General features: G+C 43.5%; 1 protein-coding gene across 3 annotated transcripts in view; it reads right to left on the bottom strand.

Annotated features, from left to right (window-relative positions):
• LOC128697316 (centromere-associated protein E-like) overlaps window positions 1–17,341 on the bottom strand; it is a 570,758-nt gene that overhangs the window by 132,639 nt on the left and 420,778 nt on the right. For all 3 annotated transcript variants that reach the window (XM_070104215.1, XM_070104216.1, XM_070104217.1), the window contains one exon: window positions 11,810–12,490. In XM_070104215.1, coding sequence (XP_069960316.1) covers window positions 11,810–12,490 — 681 coding nt within the window. The remainder of the gene's footprint in view (window positions 1–11,809; window positions 12,491–17,341) is intronic.

Genomic DNA, 17,341 nt, shown 5'->3' with positions numbered 1-17,341 from the left:
TATCACCTGTACCTTCCTTCAACCATCCTAGGATATCACCTGTACCTTCCTTCAACCATCCTAGGATATCACCTGTACCTTCCTTCAACCATCCTAGGATATCACCTGTACCTTCCTTCAACCATCCTAGGATATCACCTGTACCTTCCTTCAACCATCCTAGGATATCACCTGTACCTTCCTTCAACCATCCTAGGATATCACCTGTACCTTCCTTCCTAATCACCTGTACCTTCCATCCTAGGAATCACCTGTACCTTCCTCACCCAATGGCTACCTCACTGGCAACTACCTGAACACACTGTTCCTAGCTCCGACTAACCCAAATGAAGTCTCCGTTATTATCAACACACTAAAAAACAAGACATGAAATTTAAATACCTTACCACCCTTTATTTACAAAAAAGCATCACAAGTGCTATCACCAATCATTGCAACACTCTTTAACAAATCCATCGAATCCTCTACCTTCCCTACAGTTCTCAAAATAGCATGGGTCACCCCAATCCATACAAGAGGAGACCAAACAGACTTGAATAACTATAGGTCAATATCCAACTTACACCCTCTCTCTAAAATCTTCGAAAAATTAATTCATAAGTGAATCTATTCCTACCTCATCTCCCAAAACATACTCAACCCCTGTCAATTTGGGTTCAGGCCTAATAAAAATACTAATGATGCTATTATACACATGCTAGAACATATATACACTGCAATAGAGAAAAAAGAAGTCCCACTGGTAATCTTCATTGACTTACATAAAGCTTTTGATACAGTTGACCATGACTTGCTCCACATAAAATGGTCACACTTTGGTATAAGAGGGCACTCACTCAACTCCCTCAAGTCATACCTCAGCAACAGAAGCCAATATGTGTACACAAATGGGGCAAACTCTTCTGCACAGCCAATTACAGTCAGTGTCCCACAGGGAAGTGTCCTTGGCCCTCTTCTCTTTCTCATATACATAAATGACCTACCAAATGCTTCGCAATTACTCAAACCCACACTATTTGCAGATGACACTACATACGTCTACTCTCACCCGAGCCCAGTCATGCTAGCCAATACTGTAAATACCGAATTACAGAAAATATCTACCTGGATGAGGGCTAACAAACTTACTCTAAACATTGACAAAACCTACTTCATTCAGTTTGGTAACAGAGCTACAGATGTCCCTCTTAACATAATGATACACGGATCACCTATCACAAAGCTCTCAGAGGGAAAATTCTTAGGAATCCACCTTGATAATAGACTCAAATTTCAAACACATATACAACAAATTTCCAAGAAAATTTCCAAGGTCGTAGGCATACTATCGAAGATACGGTACTATGTTCCACAGTCAGCCCTCCTGGCCCTATATCACTCTCTTATTTACCCCTATCTCACCTATGGAATTTGTGCATGGGGCTCAACAACAATAAGCCATCTCAGACCACTAATTACCCAACAAAAGGCTGCTGTCAGAATGATAACAAATTCCCACTACAGGCAGCACACTCCACCAATATTCAAAACTCTAAACCTACTCACCATACAAAACATCCATACTTATTACTGCACCTATTACATACATAGAACACTTAACTCTGATATAAACCCTCCCCTCAAACGTCTCCTTACCAACCTCAACAGAACACATGACCATAACACAAGGCAGAGATCACTCTTTCATGTTCCTTGTGTCCATCTCACACTATGCAAAAACTCAATGCACATAAAAGGCCCTAAAATCTGGAATTCATTATCTGTAAATATAAAAGAAATACTGTCTGTTTATAAATTCAAGTCTCTTCTCAAAAATCATTTGCTCACTCAAAACCAAATAAATACTGAATAATTGTATCTTATAAATTGCATATCTTAAATGTTTCTCATAATTGTATCACATAAATGTTTAACCTGAGACCCAATCAAACTTTGTTATTTTTTAATTACATTACCTAACAGAATACTCCATTCTACTGAATGCTCAGCAACACAGTAATTGACCATATGACCTGTCTTAGTAATATTCATTTGTGCTTAATTGTTATCTGTTTACAATGATGTTTTACCACTGAATACATCATTGCTTAGTTAATCTTAAGTTAATTTTAAGCCTGCCCATAATGCTCTGAATACAAGGGGCTTTGGCATGCTGCACTTAACTGTATTCTTTTGTACTTCTCTGTATCATGTTCAAAGTAATAAATAAATAAAATAAATAAATAAATGATTTCTGAGTGGTGTCCCTCACAACAAATAAAAGGAGGGGGAGACCCTCATCCCAAGATCAATAAATTGTTGTTTTGTAATGACATAATAATGGTTGTAAGCAGCTTCTTGTTGCCAGTATTTTAGTCTCCTTCTATGTGTAAACATTTATAATCTGCTGACCAAAGACAAAAACAAATACAAGTACACAAGGTGTTTACTGAATATATTAATATATTTCCTAGGTAGTAGGTTGTAGACAGCAACCATCCAGGGAGGTACTACCATCCTGTGGTAGTAGGTTGTAGACAGCAACCATCCAGGGAGGTACTACCATCCTGTGGTAGTAGGTTGTAGACAGCAACCATCCAGGGAGGTACTACCATCCTGTGGTAGTAGGTTGGTAGACAGCAACCATCCAGGGAGGTACTACCATCCTGTGGTAGTAGGTTGGTAGACAGCAACCATCCAGGGAGGTATTACCATCCTGTGGTAGTAGGTTGGTAGACAGCAACCATCCAGGGAGGTACTACCATCCTGTGGTAGTAGGTTGGTAGACAGCAACCATCCAGGGAGGTACTACCATCCTGTGGTAGTAGGTTGGTAGACAGCAACCATCCAGGGAGGTACTACCATCCTGTGGTAGTAGGTTGGTAGACAGCAACCATCCAGGGAGGTACTACCATCCTGTGGTAGTAGGTTGGTAGACAGCAACCATCCAGGGAGGTACTACCATCCTGTGGTAGTAGGTTGGTAGACAGCAACCATCCAGGGAGGTACTACCATCCTGTGGTAGTAGGTTGGTAGACAGCAACCACCCAGGGAGGTACTACCATCCTGTGGTAGTAGGTTGGTAGACAGCAACCATTCAGGGAGGTACTACCATCCTGTGGTAGTAGGTTGGTAGACAGCAACCATCCAGGGAGGTACTACCATCCTGTAGTAGTAGATTGGTAGACAGCAACCATCCAGGGAGGTACTATTGTCCTGTGGTAGTAGGTTGGTAGACAGCAACCATCCAGGGAGGTACTACCATCTTGTAGTAGTAGGTTGGTAGACAGCAACCATCCAGGGAGGTATTACCATCCTGTGGTAGTAGGTTGGTAGACAACAACCATCCAGGGAGGTACTACCATCCTGTGGTAGTAGGTTGGTAGACAGCAACCATCCAGGGAGGTACTATTGTCCTGTGGTAGTAGGTTGGTAGACAGCAACCATCCAGGGAGGTACTACCATCTTGTAGTAGTAGGTTGGTAGACAGCAACCATCCAGGGAGGTATTACCATCCTGTGGTAGTAGGTTGGTAGACAACAACCATCCAGGGAGGTACTACCATCCTGTGGTAGTAGGTTGGTAGACAGCAACCATCCAGGGAGGAATTACCATCCTGTGGTAGTAGGCTGGTAGACAGCAACCATCCAGGGAGGTACTACCATCCTGTGGTAGTAGGTTGGTAGACAGCAACCATCCAGGGAGGTACTACCATCCTGTGGTAGTAGGTTGGTAGACAGCAACCATCCAGGGAGGTACTACCATCCTGTGGTAGTAGGTTGGTAGACAGCAACCATCCAGGGAGGTACTACCATCCTGTGGTAGTAGGTTGGTAGACAGCAACCATCCAGGGAGGTATTACCATCCTGTGGTAGTAGGTTGGTAGACAGCAACCATCCAGGGAGGTACTACCATCCTGTGGTAGTAGGTTGGTAGACAGCAACCATCCAGGGAGGTACTACCATCCTGTGGTAGTAGGTTGGTAGACAGCAACCATCCAGGGAGGTACTACCATCCTGTGGTAGTAGGTTGGTAGACATCAACCATCCAGGGAGGTATTACCATCCTGTGGTAGTAGGTTGGTAGACAGCAACCATCCAGGGAGGTACTACCATCCTGTGGTAGTAGGTTGGTAGAGAGCAACCATCCAGGGAGGTAATACCATCCTGTGGTAGTAGGTTGGTAGACAGCAACCATCCAGGGAGGTACTACCATCCTGTGGTAGTAGGTTGGTAGACAGCAACCATCCAGGGAGGTACTACCATCCTGTGGTAGTAGGTTGGTAGACAGCAACCATCCAGGGAGGTACTACCATCCTGTGGTAGTAGGTTGGTAGACAGCAACCATCCAGGGAGGTACTACCATCCTGTGGTAGTAGGTTGGTAGACAGCAACCATCCAGGGAGGTACTACCATCCTGTGGTAGTAGGTTGGTAGACAGCAACCATCCAGGGAGGTACTACCATCCTGTGGTAGTAGGTTGGTAGACAGCAACCATCCAGGGAGGTACTACCATCCTGTGGTAGTAGGTTGGTAGACAGCAACCATCCAGGGAGGTACTACCATCCTGTGGTAGTAGGTTGGTAGACAGCAACCATCCAGGGAGGTACTACCATCCTGTGGTAGTAGGTTGGTAGACAGCAACCATTCAGGGAGGTACTACCATCCTGTGGTAGTAGGTTGGTAGACAGCAACCATCCAGGGAGGTACTACCATCCTGTAGTAGTAGATTGGTAGACAGCAACCATTGGTAGTAGGTTGGTAGACAGCAACCATCCAGGGAGGTACTACCATCATGTGGTAGTAGGTTGGTAGACAGCAACCATCCAGGGAGGTACTACCATCCTGTGGTAGTAGGTTGGTAGACAGCAACCATCCAGGGAGGTACTACCATCCTGTGGTAGTAGGTTGGTAGACAGCAACCATCCAGGGAGGTACTACCATCCTGTGGTAGTAGGTTGGTAGACAGCAACCATCCAGGGAGGTACTACCATCCTGTGTAGTAGGTTGGTAGACAGCAACCATCCAGGGAGGTATTACCATCCTGTGGTAGTAGGTTGGTAGACAGCAACCATCCAGGGAGGTACTACCATCCTGTGGTAGTAGGTTGGTAGACAGCAACCATCCAGGGAGGTAATACCATCCTGTGGTAGTAGGTTGGTAGACAGCAACCATCCAGGGAGGTACTACCATCCTGTGGTAGTAGGTTGGTAGACAGCAACCATCCAGGGAGGTACTACCATCCTGTGGTAGTAGGTTGGTAGACAGCAACCATCCAGGGAGGTACTACCATCCTGTGGTAGTAGGTTGGTAGACAGCAACCATCCAGGGAGGTACTACCATCCTGTGGTAGTAGGTTGGTAGACAGCAACCATCCAGGGAGGTACTACCATCCTGTGGTAGTAGGTTGGTAGACAGCAACCATCCAGGGAGGTACTACCATCCTGTGGTAGTAGGTTGGTAGACAGCAACCATCCAGGGAGGTACTACCATCCTGTAGTAGTAGGTTGGTAGACAGCAAACATCCAGGGAGGTACTACCATCCTGTAGTAGTAGGTTGGTAGACAGCAACCATCCAGGGAGGTACTACCATCCTGTGGTAGTAGGTTGGTAGACAACAACCACCCAGGGAGGTACTACCATCCTGTGGTAGTAGGTTAGTAGACAGCAACCATTCAGGGAGGTACTACCATCCTGTGGTAATAGGTTGGTAGACAGCAACTGCCCAGGGAGGTACTACTATCCTGTGGTAGTAGGTTGGTAGACAGCAATCATCCAGGGAGGTACTACCATCATGTGGTAGTAGGTTGGTAGACAGCAACCATCCAGGGAGGTACTACCATCCTGTGGTAGTATGTTGGTAGACAGCAACCGCCCAGGGAGGTACTACCGTCCTGTGGTAGTAGGTTGGTAGACAGCAACCATCCAGGGAGGTACTACCATCCTGTGGTAGTAGGTTGGTAGACAGCAACCATCCAGGGAGGTACTACCATCCTGTGGTAGTAGGTTGGTAGACAGCAACCATCCAGGGAGGTACTACCATCCTGTGGTAGTAGGTTGGTAGACAGCAACCATCCAGGGAGGTACTACCATCCTGTGGTAGTAGGTTGGTAGACAGCAACCATCCAGGGAGGTACTACCATCCTGTGGTAGTAGGTTGGTAGACAGCAACCATCCAGGGAGGTACTATTGTCCTGTGGTAGTAGGTTGGTAGACAGCAACCATCCATGGAGGTACTACCATCCTGTGGTAGTAGGTTGGTAGACAGCAACCATCCAGGGAGGTACTACCATCCTGTGGTAGTAGGTTGGTAGACAGCAACCATCCAGGGAGGTACTACCATCCTGTGGTAGTAGGTTGGTAGACAGCAACCATCCAGGGAGGTACTACCATCCTTTGGTAGTAGGTTGGTAGACAGCAACCATCCAAGGAGGTACTACCATCCTGTGGTAGTAGGTTGGTAGACAGCAACCATCCAGGGAGGTACTACCATCCTGTGGTAGTAGGTTGGTAGACAGCAACCATCCAGGGAGGTACTACCATCCTGTGGTAGTAGGTTGGTAGACAGCAACCATGCAGGGAGGTACTACCATCCTGTGGTAGTAGGTTGGTAGACAGCAACCATCCAGGGAGGTACTACCATCCTGTGGTAGTAGGTTGGTAGACAGCAACCATCCAGGGAGGTACTACCATCCTGTAGTAGTAGGTTGGTAGACAGCAAACATCCAGGGAGGTACTACCATCCTGTAGTAGTAGGTTGGTAGACAGCAACCATCCAGGGAGGTACTACCATCCTGTGGTAGTAGGTTGGTAGACAACAACCACCCAGGGAGGTACTACCATCCTGTGGTAGTAGGTTAGTAGACAGCAACCATTCAGGGAGGTACTACCATCCTGTGGTAGTAGGTTGGTAGACAGCAACTGCCCAGGGAGGTACTACTATCCTGTGGTAGTAGGTTGGTAGACAGCAATCATCCAGGGAGGTACTACCATCATGTGGTAGTAGGTTGGTAGACAGCAACCATCCAGGGAGGTACTACCATCCTGTGGTAGTATGTTGGTAGACAGCAACCGCCCAGGGAGGTACTACCGTCCTGTGGTAGTAGGTTGGTAGACAGCAACCATCCAGGGAGGTACTACCGTCCTGTGGTAGTAGGTTGGTAGACAGCAACCATCCAGGGAGGTACTACCATCCTGTGGTAGTAGGTTGGTAGACAGCAACCATCCAGGGAGGTACTACCATCCTGTGGTAGTACGTTGGTATACAGCAACCATCCAGGGAGGTACTACCATCCTGTGGTAGTAGGTTGGTAGACAGCAACCATCTAGCTAGGTACTACCATCCTGTGGTAGTAGGTTGGTAGACAGCAACTATCCAGGGAGGTACTATTGTCCTGTGGTAGTAGGTTGGTAGACAGCAACCATCCATGGAGGTACTACCATCCTGTGGTAGTAGGTTGGTAGACAGCAACCATCCAGGGAGGTACTACCATCCTGTGGTAGTAGGTTGGTAGACAGCAACAATCTAGGGACGCACTACCATCCTGTGGTAGTAGGTTGGTAGACAGCAACCATCCAGGGAGGTACTACCATCCTGTGGTAGTAGGTTGGTAGACAGCAACCACCCTGGGAGGTATTACCATCCTGTGGTAGTAGGTTGGTAGACAGCAACCATCCAGGGAGGTACTACCATCCTGTGGTAGTAGGTTGGTAGACAGCAACCATCCAGGGAGGTACTACCATCCTGTGGTAGTAGGTTGGTAGACAGCAACCATCCAAGGAGGTACTACCATCCTGTGTTAGTACGTTGGTAGACAGCAACCCCCCTGGGAGGTACTACCATCCTGTGGTAGTAGGTTGGTAGACAGCAACCATCCAGGGAGGTACTACCATCCTGTGGTAGTAGGTTGGTAGACAGCAACCATCTAGGGAGGTACTACCATCCTGTGGTAGTAGGTTGGTAGACAGCAACCATCCAGGGAGGTACTACCATCCTGTGGTAGTAGGTTGGTAGACAGAAACCATCCAGGGAGGTACTACCATCCTGTGGTAGTAGGTTGGTAGACAGCAACCATCTAGGGAGGTACTACCATCCTGTGGTAGTAGGTTGGTAGACAGCAACCATCCAGGGAGGTACTACCATCCTGTGGTAGTAGGTTGGTAGACAGCAACCATCCAGGGAGGTACTACCATCCTGTGGTAGTAGGTTGGTAGACAGCAACCATGCAGGGAGGTACTACCATCCTGTGGTAGTAGGTTGGTAGACAGAAACCACCCTGGAAGGTACTACCATCCTGTGGTAGTAGGTTGGTAGACAGCAACCATCTAGGGAGGTACTACCATCCTGTGGTAGTAGGTTGGTAGACAGCAACCATCTAGGGAGGTACTACCGTCCTGCCAAGTGAGTGTAAAGTGGAAGCCTGTAATTGCTTTACATGATGGTAGGATTGCTTGTGACTTTTTTCTGTCTCATAAACATGCAAGATTTCAGGTACATCTTACTACTTCTACTTACACTTAGGTCACACTACAGATGCATGTTCAAGCATACAAATACACACACCTCTGGGTTCTCTTCTCTTTTCTTACTAGTTCTTGTTCTTGTTTATTTCCACTTATCTCCATGGGGAAATGGAACAGAATTCTTCCTCCATAAACCATGTGTGTCATAAGAGGTGACTAAAATACCGGGAGCATGGAGCTAGTAACCCCTTCTCCTGTATACATTACTAAATGTATAAAGAAACTTTTGTTTTTCTTTTTGGGTCACCCTCCTTCAGTGGGATATGGCTGGTGCATTTAACCCCTAAATGATCCAAACATATATACATATATATGTTCTCTCCCCCAGTGCCCCGAATATTTTGAAAAATATTTTTTTTTTTACTGAAATAGAGAGAAATTTTTTCTAAGTGTCATAGGATTGAAATAAAAAAATTGGGTCAGTACTTACTGAAATATGAGGCAGCAAAGTTGGCACTTAATGCTCATCTGACGGCAACATCGAGTCCTGCCGCTTGCACAAGTGTTGCCAATATACCTTTTTTTTTTTTTTTGATCATTTTTATATTATTTTATATAATTTTTATTTTCTGATAATTACAATTTATAGTAGTTCTTGCCATTTCATAACCAATCTTTGTTCTGACACTAATATTAGGTACTGAAATTGTACTCACATTGTCACAAACACACTGACAGGTGGACATTTACACCTGCCTTGGTCATTTACTATTGTCTAGGAATATATACAAAGTATTTATTGGCCCAAGCAATGTTTTGGGTACACTGGAGTATAGAAGATGAAGAAGGAAGAAGAAAGGAGTAGGAGAAAGAGGAGGAAGAAAGAAGAAGAAGAAGAAAGAAAAAGTTCCCTTGAAGCATGTCAGTGACAAGCATCTGGAGGGCAGTGATAAAATAAGGGAAGACATTTGATGGGCACCTGTGAGGGTGCAGAGATAAGATGAGATAAAGGATGACATTGGATGAGCATCAGCATCTCTGTCTCTGCTTATCTGTCTCAAAGTCTTGTCTCTCTGTCTGCTTGTCTCTCTTTCTGTCTCTCTGTCTCAGAGAGAACCATTGTGAACCAACAGATATTCTTATACATTATATCTACAAGCACAGTATAGCACTCTGGATTGTTTTTAGGTTTTACGAGGTAATTTACACTATGTATAATTGTATTTATGTGTACCTCTGAGACAGAGATAAGAGATAGGCAAAGACAGACAGAAACAGATAGACAGACCCTAAACTTAGGGTCAACATCACTTTCCACTTAAATGGGGAGTGTTAACATGACATTTCATCAGTGAATCCTTGGTGTTTGCCACTCTTTGCTCTAGCTGGAGCTTATTTTAACTGATGCTCACACGAGGTACTAAGTGGTCCCAGATTTTTTTAATATGGTGCACACTGAGTGTTAAGACCCATTCTATGCTGACCAGGCATCTCAGGCCAATCGTGCCAAATTTGGAGGCAGGAAAAATAAAACATATATATATTTTTTTTTTTTTTTTTTTTTTTTTATCACACTGGCCGATTCCCACTAAGGCAGGGTGGCCCGAAAAAGAAAAACTTTCACCATCATTCACTCCATCACTGTCTTGCCAGAAGAGTGCTTTACACTACAGAAAAACATTAACACCATCATTCACTCCATCACTGTCTTGCCAGAAGAGTGCTTTACACTACAGTTTTTAAACTGCAACATTAACACCCCTCCTTCAGAGTGCAGGCACTGTACTTCCCATCTCCAGGACTCAAGTCCGGCCTGCCGGTTTCCCCGAATCCCCTCATAAATGTTACTTTGCTCACACTCCAACAGCACGTCAAGTATTAAAAACCATTTGTCTCCATTCACTCCTATCAAACACGCTCATGCATGCCTGCTTGAAGTCCAAGCCCCTCGCACACAAAACCTCCTTTACCCCCTCCCTCCAACCTTTCCTAGGCCGACCCCTACCCCGCCTTCCTTCCACTACAGACTGATACACTCTTGAAGTCATTCTGTTTCGCTCCATTCTCTCTACATGTCCGAACCACCTCAACAACCCTTCCTCAGCCCTCTGGACAACAGTTTTGGTAATCCCGCACCTCCTCCTAACTTCCAAACTACGAATTCTCTGCATTATATTCACACCACACATTGCTCTCAGACATGACATCTCCACTGCCTCCAGCCTTCTCCTCGCTGCAACATTCATCACCCATGCTTCACACCCATATAAGAGCGTTGGTAAAACTATACTCTCATACATTCCCCTCTTTGCCTCCAAGGACAAAGTTCTTTGTCTCCACAGACTCCTAAGTGCACCACTCACTCTTTTTCCCTCATCAATTCTATGATTCACCTCATCTTTCATAGACCCATCCGCTGACACGTCCACTCCCAAATATCTGAATACGTTCACCTCCTCCATACTCTCTCCCTCCAATCTGATATTCAATCTTTCATCACCTAATCTTTTTGTTATCCTCATAACCTTACTCTTTCCTGTATTCACCTTTAATTTTCTTCTTTTGCACACCCTACCAAATTCATCTACCAATCTCTGCAACTTCTCTTCAGAATCTCCCAAGAGCACAGTGTCATCAGCAAAGAGCAGCTGTGACAACTCCCACTTTGTGTGTGATTCTTTATCTTTTAACTCCACGCCTCTTGCCAAGACCCTCGCATTTACTTCTCTTACAACCCCATCTATAAATATATTAAACAACCACGGTGACATCACACATCCTTGTCTAAGGCCTACTTTTACTGGGAAAAAATTTCCCTCTTTCCTACATACTCTAACTTGAGCCTCACTATCCTCGTAAAAACTCTTCACTGCTTTCAGTAACCTACCTCCTACACCATACACTTGCAACATCTGCCACATTGCCCCCCTATCCACCCTGTCATACGCCTTTTCCAAATCCATAAATGCCACAAAGACCTCTTTAGCCTTATCTAAATACTGTTCACTTATATGTTTCACTGTAAACACCTGGTCCACACACCCCCTACCTTTCCTAAAGCCTCCTTGTTCATCTGCTATCCTATTCTCCGTCTTACTCTTAATTCTTTCAATTATAACTCTACCATACACTTTACCAGGTACACATATATATATATATATATATATATATATATATACATTTGGGGCGCTAGCGGTAAGAACATATATATACGTTTGAACATTTATGGTTAAAGAAAAAAGATTAATATATTTAATAATAGATAACTGAATATTGCTCTTGAAGTTGTATATATTTACAGAACAGAATCAGTATATAGAAATGAATTAAAAAATTGTTTAGAAAGTTCAATATTTGTGGCATCATACCTTTACTGAGGTGTAGACAGTGTTAACATCTGGGAAGAGTTCCTGACACTTCTGGATCCAATCTTCAACCTCCACATTGTATTGATCAGCTTCATCAATGGTGACTGTGTTGAGGGTCTCCAGCATGGTCTGCAGCTGCTTCTTTTCTGCCTCTCCTTCTGTTGTCATAGTCAGCACACTGGTATCCTCCTGTTCCAGGAGCTCTATTGCTGCCTTGTTCTGCTCCAGCAGATCATAGAGTCTGTCCTGCAGTTGGTGATGCTGGGTCTTCCAGTCCCTCACCTGCCCCTGGTACTTGCCCAGCTGGGACAGTGCTTCTTCACACTCACTTATAAGGTTACTGATACTGCTCTTGTGTTCCTGTACCCAAGACCGTAACTTCTTGCTGATACCTCTTGTGCGGTCTTGACCACATCTTGTTGACACTGTTCCCACTGATGTAACCTGGATACTTCTGAGTTTCTTTATAAAAGCCTCCACAGTGTAGTTGATTGGGAACTGAGTAGCATCTGTGGCACTGTGCTCAGCACGACAGCTGGGGCAGGTGAGCTGAGCATTCTTAATTGTATCTTCAATACACTGTGAGCAGAATGTGTGACCACACAGCAGAGTGCGTGGTCGTCGTAGTTCTTCATCATAATTGTTAAAGCACACTTTACACTCCTCTGGTTTGTCGTTATCCTGTAGAAAATAAATACTAATTTGGATTTTACACTAAAAGGATTGAATTTAAACAGGTTAGATTTTATGCCAATAGAAATGAATTCTATTAAGTTACTCATCAATTAAGTGTTCATGTTGAATTTTATAAACAATCTTGAAAGGTAAAAGAATTGCCAAACTTCTTCATATTACTGCCATATACAACATACAGTGGAACCTCAAATTTCGAACTTAATCTGTTCCAGGAGCTAGTTCTAAATTCGAAAAGTCTGAAATTCTAAGCAATATTTCCCATAAGAAATAATGGAAATACTATTAATCCGTTCCAGAAACCCAAAAATATTCACAAAAAAAAAATACATTTTATAGAGATTAATTACAGTTTTATATACATACAACAAATGCTATAGTCTTTAATTATGTATAGTAATATAAAATAACATTTTTACTTACCTTTATTGAAGATTGGTGATGGCATCTGGAAGATAGGGAGGAGGAGAGAGGGAGTTGGGGTTATTGTTTGGAAGGAGAATCCCCCTCCATGAGGACTTCCAGTATCAAAGCCCTCTCTGGGGTTGCTTCCTTTCTCTGTATTTTAATGCCACTAGGACCAGCTTGAGAGTCATTGGACAGTCTCACAAAATAACTGTCTACAGTCCTCTGTTTCTGTCTCACAAAATAACTATCCACAGTCGCCTGTTTGTCTCACAAAATAACTGTCCACAATCGTCTGTTTGTCTCACAAAATAACTCCACAGTCGTCTGTTTCTGTCTCACAAAATAACTGTCCACAATTGTCTGTCTCACAAAATAACTCCACAGTTGTCTGTTTCTGTCTCACAAAATAACTGTCCACAGTCGTCTGTTTCTGTCTCACAAAATAACTGTCCACAATCGTCTGTTTGTCTCACAAAATAACTCCACAGTCGTCTGTTTCTGTCTCACAAAATAACTGTCCACAATCGTCTGTTTGTCTCACAAAATAACTCCACAGTTGTTTGTTTCTGTCTCACAAAATAACTCCACAGTCGTCTGTTTTTGTCTCGCAAAATAACTGTCCACAGTTGTCTGTTTCTGTCTCACAAAATAACTGTCCACAGTCCTCTGTACATCCTGGCAAGCTAAAAAAGTCTCACTCCAATCTCATACTTCTGTATTATTTCCTTCTTCACATCTATGGTGTTTCTCACTTTCTTTACCACAGGGGTACTGCTAGCAAGTTTCTTTGGGCCCATGGCAGCTTATTTCACAGCCCCACAAGCACTAAACACAATTAAATAATCGTAAAATGTGTGAATGAGATCGCAGGTTAGTGTTCAGTCAAGCATAAACAAAGCTAGACTGCTCACGGCGCCTGCGCAGGGATGCGACAGACCGGGCCAGCGGACAGGTCCCGTACCCGGCAATCCGAAAACAGGGGCGATAATAGGGACAGAGTTTGTCCGAAAAAATGGTCTTATTTTCAAAATGTTCGATATGTCATACGTTTGATTTTTGAGGTTCCACTGTACATACATTGGAGGTATATATTGTCAAACTTCTTCATATTAACCATCATATACAACATACTGGAGGTATATATTGCTAAAACTTCATATTAACTACTACATTTAACATAAACACAACATAAAACCAGACTTGATGTGCTGTATTTGTTACATGACCAGACATACAAAGAAGAAACTAATACAATCATTCTTTGAGATCTCTTTTCTTCTAATCTCTTTTCTTTTAACCCTTTCAGGGTCTGTCCTGTAGATCTACGGCTTTACATTGAGTGTCCAAACCGTAGATCTACGCCAAAATTCTAGCGCCATCAAATTTAGCGCCATAAACAAAAAATCTAGGCTCCTGCATAGCATTGTGGGAACGCCGGCTCAGTCACCCTTGTTCACCATGCCTTGTCGCAAGTCAGCTCTCACTCCCCGGAAAATTGGGACTCTCCTCTTCCTATCTGATTGTTCTGACACTGATGGAAGTGGAAATGAAGACGAATTCTACGGCTTTGATCAGTTAGTGACCGAAAAGAATGACCAGGATATCGATAATAGTGCAGAAAACCCTGGTGTGGGCACTCGTGACTCATGGTCGGTTGTTCCTCAACGCAAGAGAAAACTAATATTTTCGCATGGCCAGGCCTCTGACTTCAGTAATGATGATGATAGTGACGTGGATTGTGATTTTATTGCGCTCGACGATCATTTGAGTAGTGATAGTGAGGAATCATATTCACCAGTGAAGCGTTGGTATGTTCGCCGCCGCATACGCTCGGGTAGTGTACCCTATGCTGTGCCCAGGGGACGGAGTACATCCCAGAGTACATCCCAGAGCACATCCCATGGCCCTACACCAGTTTTAGGTAGTGATAGTGAGGATGATGTGGCTACACTTGGCATGGATAGACCACAGGCATCAGTGGATGGTGTTAGTGGTGATGGTAGTGGCACCGCCATGCGTGACTCACCAGGCCATGCTGGGACCCACGCTGCTGACTCGTCAGTTCAAGGACAAAGCGGAGCATCAGCCACCAGCCCACCACAACCACAATCACCCGCACAACCAGCCTATGATGTCCAGTATCCACCAGCAAACCGTATGTGGGATTGGCAGCAAAATCCCAATTTTGTTCCCAAGCCTCACCACTTTGATGACTCTCAAAGTGGAATTCTACCTACTTGTCCCCTTGGAACCACGGCCAATGAACTGGAATTCTTTGAATTATTCTTTGACCAGCCATTGATGGAAATTATTGTCAGGGAAAGTAATAAGTATTTTGAGTACACCATGGCAAATACGATCTTACCACCACAGTCAAGACTACACAGGTGGAAAGAGACGACTGTTGCAGAAATGTATTTGCTTTTTGCAACAATAATGCTTATGCCTCACGTCTATAAGCATAATATAAAAGCATACTGGTCCACAGATCGGCTAATTTCTACCCCGGTCTTCAGTGAAATCATACCAGTGAAAAGGTTCATCTTACTCTTACGTATGTTGCACTTCTCTGACAAAACCAGGCCTGGCAGAAGTGACAGGTTATACAAGATTAGAAATGTTTTCATGTATCTCAAACAAAAGTTCAGCATATACTTTTATCCATTCAAGAATCTTGTAATTGACGAGTCTTTGATTTTGTTCAAAGGTAGACTGTCATTCAAGCAGTATATACCGAGCAAGAGGAAACGCTTTGGTATAAAACTGTTTGTACTCTGTGATTGTGACAGTGGCCTGGTGTTGGATATTGTTGTATACACGGGTAGTAAAACATTGAAAGATACCAAGATGTTATTGGGTATCTCAGGTGATGTAGTGAGAAACATGATGGCACCTTATCTTGGTAAGGGGCATACATTATATACCGATAACTGGTACACAAGCCCATTACTCAGTGAATTCATGCGAGTGAACAAGACAGATGTGTGTGGCATCGTAAACATATGCCCAGGCTCAACGCAGGTGCTCGTGGTGATGACGTGCAGGTGTTTACTGCCAATGACATCATGGCATTACGGTGGCATGACAAACGAGATGTCACATTGTTGACAACCATTCACCGTAATGAAATGCAAGACAGTGGCAAAGTTGATCAAGTGACTAATGAACGTATTCGAAAACCAGTGACAGTGATTGATTATACACAAAACATGCGCTTGGTTGACAAATGTGACATGCAGATTGGTTTTGCTGACTGTGTTCGTAAGAGTTACAAGTGGTACATGAAACTTTTCTTCCATCTCATGGACATTTCAATGCTCAATGCATATAATATGTACCAAATAAAGACTGGCAACAGACCACCGTATGGTGAATTTTGTTTGTCTGTTGTCAGACAACTCATAATGAAGTACCAGGTAAGAACACCTGCTATACAACACGGTCCTCGAATTCCTCAGGATATACCCAAGCGTTTGAGGAAGGAAGGTGATCATTTCATAATACAACTTCCTTAAACTCAGAAGAAATTTGCTCAGAAGAGATGCATCATCTGTGCACAAACAAAACGACGGCAACAAAGGTGCAAAGACACTCGGTTTATGTGTGAGGAATGTAAGGTGCCTCTGTGCATGGTGCCTTGTTTCAAGGAGTTCCACAAGCTCCAGCAGTTCTAAAACCATGTCCAGTGATTGTAAATATGTAAATATATGATAGAACATTAGTATTATACAATATTTGTGCATGTTTATTGTAATAAACAACAGTGGTAAACAATAATATGATAATAACTTTAGTGCGGTTATTGTGTTCAATACAGTGAGTTTATATATATACATTATATACAGTATTGGTCTCTCAGGCCCCAAATGTTAGTAGGAATAGAAAAAAATTGGAAAAGAAAAGAAAAAACAACTAAAACTGCAAAATAATGTAATGCGCGTATGTGGAATTCGTCGATGTTGCCACCACCACATCATTTTTGACAAATTTCTTGGCACTGTATCTCGGTAAGTGCTGATCAGAATTTTTTTTTTTGTCTTATTACCTTCACAAAAATATGCTCTTTAATTCTGTAAGAAAAATAATTTGTTTTTTTTTTTCAAAATTTCTTGGACACTGGAGCACCACTTCAGATTTTGGCCTTGGACCCTGAAGGGGTTAACTTTAGAGAGTTTTACAAGGTTAGGTTAAGAGTTCCTAACTTTATTTACAAGTTAGGAGCTGTTACCTATATCAACTCATTTTAAACCCTTTTTATTGTTATGAAACACATACAGAACAGGATACAGTTGTAGTTAACTGTGGGTCAGTGATTTTATTTGGCCAACTAATTATTCTGTTGATGTCATAATGCTGTACAAACATATTCTAGACTCAAGTAATCCTATGAATAAATTATCTCAGATGAAGTTATGTTCTGGAGAAAGCTAC

Source organism: Cherax quadricarinatus, chromosome 89 (assembly GCF_038502225.1).
Source record: "Cherax quadricarinatus isolate ZL_2023a chromosome 89, ASM3850222v1, whole genome shotgun sequence".
In the NCBI taxonomy this organism is placed as follows: Eukaryota; Metazoa; Arthropoda; class Malacostraca; order Decapoda; family Parastacidae; genus Cherax; species Cherax quadricarinatus.
Note: the sequence above shows the minus strand (reverse complement) of the source record. Positions and strands in the feature narration are given on the sequence as shown.